The sequence below is a fragment of the Galeopterus variegatus genome, unplaced genomic scaffold (genome assembly GCF_000696425.1).
Source record: "Galeopterus variegatus unplaced genomic scaffold, G_variegatus-3.0.2 Scaffold543, whole genome shotgun sequence".
In the NCBI taxonomy this organism is placed as follows: Eukaryota; Metazoa; Chordata; class Mammalia; order Dermoptera; family Cynocephalidae; genus Galeopterus; species Galeopterus variegatus.
The window spans coordinates 119,156-127,198 of NW_007726654.1; the positions used below are offsets into that span (position 1 = coordinate 119,156).

General features: G+C 38.7%; 1 protein-coding gene across 4 annotated transcripts in view; it reads right to left on the reverse strand.

Moving 5' to 3' along the window:
• The window catches only part of LOC103588262 (putative exonuclease GOR-like protein), a 43,282-nt gene that overhangs the window by 3,934 nt on the left and 31,305 nt on the right, over nt 1-8,043 (reverse strand). For all 4 annotated transcript variants that reach the window (XM_008569909.1, XM_008569908.1, XM_008569906.1 and 1 more), the window contains 4 exons: nt 5,575-5,648; nt 4,900-5,007; nt 3,429-3,544; nt 1,191-1,329 (listed from right to left, as the gene is read on the reverse strand). In XM_008569909.1, coding sequence (XP_008568131.1) covers nt 1,191-1,329; nt 3,429-3,544; nt 4,900-5,007; nt 5,575-5,648 — 437 coding nt within the window. The remainder of the gene's footprint in view (nt 1-1,190; nt 1,330-3,428; nt 3,545-4,899; nt 5,008-5,574; nt 5,649-8,043) is intronic.

The window sequence follows — 8,043 nt, forward strand, 5'->3', positions numbered from 1 at the left end:
GGGTAAGACCTAGGGCTAGCTGAGACAAATACTCAGTAAAGGTCCCCAAAGTTCTAGAGTTGTACTGTGCAATGTGGTACCCACATGTGGCTATTTAAGTTTAGTTAAAATTAAACAAAATTTAAAATTCATTTCCTCAGTCACATTAGACACCTTTCAACTGCTTTCGTGTGCCCAGTGGCCACCATATTGGATAGCAAAGATATAGAATAGAAAGTTCTGTTGGATGGCACTGTTTTACAATGGAGCAGGCAAAGTTAGAGTGCCAGGTCGTAAATATTTTCAGCTTGCAGGTCACATGACCTACATATTACAACAGGTTTCCTCTGTCACAACTACTCGAAAATGCCACTGTAGTGTGAAAACAGCTAAAGAAAATATGTAAATGGGTGGGGTGGCTGTTACAATAGAAATATTTATAAAAACAGGTGGCCAGCCCATGGGCCACCTTTTACCTGTTTACTGATCCCTGTTCTAGAACAGAGCAAAGAACAGACAATTTTAACCTGGAGTATGTTAAGGCGAGATCTTCAAGTCTATCATGCCAAAAAAAAGGAACATAAAATTTCATTCTGAGCCCACCTATAAGCCGATGATCCCTAAGGATGTGAATAAAATAATCTGTTAGATAAACTTGGTCTTATTCATTTGAATATTAAAGAAAGTTTGCCAAAACAATGGTTTTGATTTTATCATAATTGATGATGAATTATTCTTTCTGATGTTCATTGGCCACATGATTTGAGCTGTCCTACACTGTGACAGTCTATGTTTGTGATAGTCTATGTCGTCAGCACCAACAATGGTTTTGATTTTATCATAATTGATGATGAATTATTCTTTCTGATGTTCATTGGCCAAATGATTTGAGCTGTCCTACACTGTGACAGTCTATGTTTGTGATAGTCTATGTCGTCAGCACAATGATTGTCTTCTTGGTTAACAGGGCAAATCAAACATCAATTATAACACAATGATAATGACTACCATCTTAACACATACAGTTTTATAAAAATATTTTTTTTTTGTAAAAAACATGTTGGCCTGTAATTCTTTACCTTAAGAGCATACAGACTGTGTTCAAAGTTATGTCCAATTAGTACAGTGTCAGCACTAAACAGGTTCAACAAGACGGCTTGCACATCAATATTTTTTTTTTGTAAAAAACATGTTGGCCTGTAATTCTTTACCTTAAGAGCATACAGACTATGTTCAAAGTTATGTCCAATTAGTACAGTGTCAGCACTAAACAGGTTCAACAAGACGGCTTGCACATCACGGATTGATGTTTTAGTGTTCCTCAAGTCACCTTCCACCACACCAGAAAACCTACGCCAAGGAAACACATTATGCACATAAGTAAAGAATATAACTCAGTGAATTCCAGTTATAATTAGAACACATTATTGACCCAATGTGACAAACATTAGCTGAATAAAACAATGATCTTACTTGTATGACTGTCAACTATCCCTTACTAGGTTACATTGGTAACCTAGTGAAATTTATAATTTAGACCAAAAACGTGAGGCTGAGGGGCAAACACATTACTACAAGTTCACAGGGTTACTGTTGAACTCTGATCTTTGCATGACCTGAGTTTTATCAAGGACTCATACGATTTAGTTAAGTAGCCTATCTCTCAGCAAAATACGCCTAAAGATGAAATGGTAGCATTAAAGAGCAGATGGAGCCCTAGGAAAAGTACAGACAACCTGGGTCTGAACTATGACCACTATGACGATGCCATTTACTTACTACATATTATTTTCAGCAAGTAACAACCTTCTGGTCTCAGTTTTCTCATCTGTAAAGTAGGGATAACCACCAATCTTTCTGGTTTATGAAGACCTGATGAAAATGCATGCAGGAAACTGACTACTATAGTGGCTTCCGTAAAGAACATACTATATAAATGGTTAGAAACATGGCTAGCACGAAGAAATACTGCAAAGTATTTTTAACTTAAAGTATATGGTGATATTATCTTCTGCAAGGAACAAAAGATACCTGTTCCATCATCTGGCATAATTGGGAAATGTGACATATGGTTAATTAAGTATTTGGATTAAGAGGACATTATCATGAATGGACTGCACAGGTTCACTGAAAAATATTTTTAAAGAATATAATGCATTGAATGCATTTGAAGCTTTTTTTGAGATTCAAAAGTTCTTTTACTTATAATGCAAGTCCTTCAGTTCTCATTTTGCCATTATGAATATCAATGATTACAAAAGTGTTTTCTGACTTATTCCAAAAATAATTAGGGAAGATCCCATTAAACCCATGAAAGAATATGAACCAGTAAGAGTGCAATAGATGGAGACATTAGGACATGGCCAAAATGAGTATGGGAAAAAAAATCAAATGAGGTCGAGAGAGGGATTAGTACACAAAATACATATTCTGGTAACAGTTGCCTCTTCTGAGTTTTTATGAATACAACCATTATTTTGAACTGAGGGAGTTTGTTAAAAAATGCTAACAGAATTCTCCATAATTATTTCTTAACAGTTATCACCAAAACAACTTTGAATTTATGTGATCACCTTGCTTTATTGTGTTCCAAAATTACTTATATGTATATATGTGAATGTACAAGTCATATTTGTTTACTTATACAATCAATTCACATTTTAAATGCCATTAGAGAATTTGTTATTTAAGGAATATTGAACAATAAATACAGTCATTCCAGTAGTAATCACTTCTACACGTTCACTCTAGAATAAGGTCAGTGTCTTCCATTTTATATTTAAATAAATAAGTAAATATGTCATGTCATATGGCTCACAGGCCTTTAGGAGACCTAACTTAAAACTGATCAGTGATATCATTGGTGTTTTCACATGAGGTTTGTAAAAATTAAAGCACATCTATATTGTACTACCTCAAATTAGCTTTGAGTTTGGATTAGAAATATGTCATACTTTAATAATAATAATTAATAAAATTGAAACTGCACTGAACAGTTACTCTGCATATCATATCAAAGCTATGTATACTTGGTGTTATGTCTACAAGATTACAGAAATTTTTACCTAATGGGAATATGGTATTTTGAGAAGGAACTATTGAATAACTGAATGAATGAATGAATGAGTGAATAAAATAATTTATTCACTGTTTTGCCTGTTTCTCTATCCTCCCCACCCACCACTCTGACATGTAAGCACCATAAGGGCTGAGGCCTTCTCTTTTATTTAGGGTTGTAACCCAGGGCTCAGCACAGCATCTGCATCATTTTAGTAGGTACTTGATAAAATATGAATGTTTTTGAATGAATGAATTAATTAATTAAAAGAAAACCATCTAACTCATGTTCTAAAGTTGACTCTAATAAAAGTACTTCAGCTAAAAGTTCACATAAACTGTGTTCAATGTTCCACAATCTCAAAAACAAACCCTTTTTAAAAAATTCATACCTAGTGTTATAGTCAATGACTTCTTCATCTGGTTTCACAAATGTGTCATAGACCACCTGGAGGCTGGCATCAACCACGGTCACTTGGGTAAGCTCCAAGCCTTTGGCTGTGTAGCACTAGTCAGGGGGAAGTATTGCATTTATGTATCATATTGAGTAAACATTTTAACATCTGGGATATCTTCAAGTAATATTTCTGACTAGAATATACAATTGAATCACATCATCCAGTTTTGCTAACAAAGGCCAGTCAGTGGATCTGATAATCATGTAAAAAATTTTCAAGCTTTAATTTTTTCCTTAATGTTAGCAGTATTTCTGCTAATAAAATCATTTCATTTTCTTGGCTTAGTCTTTACAGTTTTCATTAGAGACCAGCACTATCCAATAAATAAAAAGTTCTGTGATGTTAAAATGTTCTATTTATGTTCAGTTTAAGAAAGTAGCCACTAGCCACACGTGGCTATTGAGCATGGGAAATGTGGCTAGTGCAACTGAGGAGCCGAATTTACTTTATTTGATTTTAATTTATTTAAACAGCCACATGTGGCTAGTGGCTACTCTGTGGACATACAGCAATAGACCCTGTTGAACAACAACGAATAGGATATCCTATCTACATAAGCACGGCCTCACAGAGAACACGGCCATGATACTTAATTTCTAAGCCAGAAGCAGCATCCATTGTTTCCAGTTAAAGATTTCAGCTTGAAAACTGAACACTGTCCTTCTACATTTATTTTACGTAAACTCCACAAATCTGCTTTCCAAATACACTACAGGGAATAAAAACTGAATTACATATGTCTTGTTAAAGATGACCGCTCACACGCTTTCTGACATGGACAAAGCGCTTCCCTGCATTCTAGTGTACCTGAGTCTCAATCGCTGTGGAGTTGCCCCTATCGCTACTACCAACCTCACACTTCACAGCTTAGAGCACCCGAGAGTCTTGCTCAGGAGGTCACTGCTGGCAAGAGGTGGAGCTCCCAGGTCTTGTCATTCCAAATTCTGCTCCTTTCTCCCCACTCTTTTAGTATTAATTCTCATATGAAGGAAGATAAATCCCTATAAAAGATTTTACTGTCTCTATATGCAATAATTTTTAAGAAGTATTTATTAACGCTTTTATGCTGATTTGGGGATAACAGAAGGATTCGTAACGTTCTCCACCTACACGATTTCAGCAATTTAATGAGTAAAACAACCACTGATTACACATAAAAAGAAAGTAACAAGTAAAAAGGGGATCGTGGGCCAGTTCCTGACTCCATCAATTACTCGGTGAATGAAGTTGACCAAGTCACCTAACTCTTCCAGCTTCAGTTGCTTCATCTGAGAGTGTGTGGACAAACACTGCCGAGCTATGAGGGATTGAGAGATAAGGCACTGGAAAGCTTTACACAAGGCAGAGTGGTGTATAACCATTTGATCATAATTAGGAAAGAAGGTAAAATATAAAACCAACGTACCACCTCACAATTTACTGCAAACACACCAGGACTACCATCAGCAGGTGGGGCCTTGAGAAAAGTTGTCACAAAGCCCTCTAGGTTTTCTTTTTGGTTATGAACATGAAGCTGAAAGAAACATTGCCAAATAATGTTTTCTGTAAGTGCAATTAAGTTCATAAAAATGTTATCAACTGAAAATAACAATTTTTCCAAAGCTTGTTAATCACCAAGGCCTATGTTGGAGGCGGCAACTCAAGTTCAGAACATTATTAGTTCATACAAAAATATTTCTTACCTTGAAATATATCCTAAACCAATATTTAATTTGGAAGAAGTAGGAAAAAATAAAGGTATGTCATATTTTTTAATATGGTTAGACTTTGTGATAAAAGTAGACCATTATCTATCATCTAGGCTATATAATTAAGATAAAGTTAAAATGAATCAATTTCTGAATGATTTATACCTACATTTATAAGCAAGGTAAAACCATGAAAATTTAGTAACTGGTCATGAATAATAAACATTCAAAAGTTATAAATTTATATATCAAAGAGCAGATTGATTTCTATTTTTCTAAAGAGGAATATAAAAATAGAGTGGTAAGTATATAAGATAGAAGTACTCATAAAGGAAATAATGTATTGATTTGAGATCTTTGAAATTAGAAGTGTTCTGGGTGACAAGTCCTACCTTGGCAACCTGACACCCAGGGGATCCAAGCATACCTCCACAACAGCTATATCGAGATTCTAAGCCACTAAGCACTGCAAAACAACCAAAAAATAAAAATAAAAACAAGCAAGCTTTTTAAGGCACAGTGGCTAACTCCCAAAAGCACGTGTCTTATCTTACCCTCAAAGACCTCTAACAACTCCACAGTGTAAGTATTCTAAAGTTACCACTCTTTGGTTACTTTTTTAGATATTACATGATGCACAGAAAAAGCCTGCTCCTGTAAGCAGAGTTCTCAGGAGCTGTCCTTTGTAGGTGAGCTATAATTGCCAGTGTCATAAACACCTTTCTTCTCCTCTTTCACCCATCGTTTGCCTGCTCCATCAGCTCCCCTTTGGCCTCACTTCTTTATCCTGCTTTAATTCCATGGCCAAACCCCTCAACCACCTTTTCAAAATCTATTCATACTTCTTGGAACCCTCTGGATGACTGGTTCCAGCTACCACCTTCTCCCTTCCTGTATCAAAGTTTTTGATCTGACCCATGAAAAATCACCCACTTATGTAGACAGACTACAACACAGACGTTGGCTCCAACCTTGGCTGGACCTCAAATCCCGATGCCCTCTTCCTCTGTATCCCTGGCCAAAGCACAGCACATTCTTCACAGCAATAATCCCAAGATTACTGCTGTGGATTGAACTGCGTTCCCCAAAGTCCATGTGTTAGAAACTTAACCCCTATTGTGACAGTGTTAACAGGGTGGGAAATCCTACTACAGTAGTTGAAAAGTGGGGCCTTGAAGAGGTGATTAGATTGTGAGGACCATGACCATAACCTAGCAAATGGATTAATAATGACGGTTTAATGGTGGCCATGGGTGTGGTTCCGAGGGCTTTCAAGGAGAGCATGTGAGGCGGTTAGTGCCTCTCTTGCTGCTCCCTCTCTCTCTCTCAACGTGATACCCTGCACCGCTGAAGTCACCACCAAAGCAGGCCCTCGCCATAAGTGTTTCCTGGACTTTTGACTTGCCAGCCTCAGAACGGTAAGCAATAAATTTCATTTTCTTATGAGTTGTCCAGTTCCAGGTATTTTGTTATAAGCAACAGAAATTGACCAAGACGACTTTGTATCTCTTTTCTTAGTCCACTCCCATCGTCTGTCTCATCTATGCCCTTATCAACCTGAGCCTTCTTCCTTCTGGCCCAAGGTAATATTCTCCCAACTGTTCCCTAACAAATCCCTTGGCCTCCAATGGTTTCTGCACTAGTCTTCATATAAAACGTGTTTTTTTCATTTTCTTAAAGTGCATTCTCATTGTATCACTTGCCTTAAGTGATCTGCTTGAACTTTAGGATCAAAAGCAAATTTCTGAGGCCGGCACTGAAGGCTCTTTCTTAACCAGCTCCACAGGGCAGAAGGACCCTGCAGTGGTCCAGCACACAGACCAGGGTGATTAGGACTTGGGGCAGGCAGTACAAGTGGAGAGGGAACAGGTTTGGGAGGTTTTTGAGGTAGAACAAATGGGACTTGCGCAACCCCTAGAGGAAAGGGGGCATAAAAAAGGAGGCAAGCAGGATGGCGTCCAGGTTGCTGCCTTGAGTGGGGAAAAAAACAGACCTGAGTGAACCATAGGGAATTTACTGTGCTGGAGAAGACCCAGGGTGGGAGAGGAATCAAAGGTTCATCTTCACTCAATATGCTTGAGTGAATATGGGAAACCCACATATGGATAGACAGTTGGATTCAGCAAAGCCTGGAGTCTAGAGGAAAAGTTTCTTTAGGGATACATGTTTAGGGGATAACAGCAATTAGATGTGTCTAAAGTCACAAGAAAGGATGAGTTCATCTAGGGAGAAGGGGTGGAGGAAGAGAAGAGGTTCCCAGAACCAAGCTCTGAGAATTCCTGCAAACAGAGGTTATGACGAGGAATTTTTGGCAGAAGAGGTTGAAAAGAAGTAGCTAGAAAAGGAGGAAGAAATGCAGAAGTGTGTGTTGTTACAGAAGCTGACAGAGGAGGGCCGGCCCAGTGGCGCACTCGGTAGAGTGCGGCACTTGGGAGCACGGTGGCGCTCCTGCTGAGGGTTCGGATCCCATATAGAGACTGGTCTGCTCACTGGTTGAGCGTGGTGCGGGCATGACACCGAGGGTTGTGATCCCATTGCCGGTCGCGGTACGGGCACGACACTGAGGGTTGTGATCCCATTACCAGTCACGGAAAAAAAAAAAAAGTCAAAAAGGAAAAAAAGAAAAAGAAACTGACAGAGGAGAGTACTGTAAAGTAGGATAATGCTGGACAAATGAAGTGATCAAAAACAGGTCTGTTAGGGGCCGGCCTGGTGGCGCACTGCTATAGTGTGCCACTTGGGAAGTGCGGCGGCGCTCCCGCTGAGGGTTCGGATCCCACATGCAGACCGGTTCCCGCTCACTGGCTGAGCGAGGCGCGGGAGCAACGCCGAGGGTTGCGATCCCATTGCCGGTCCCGGTC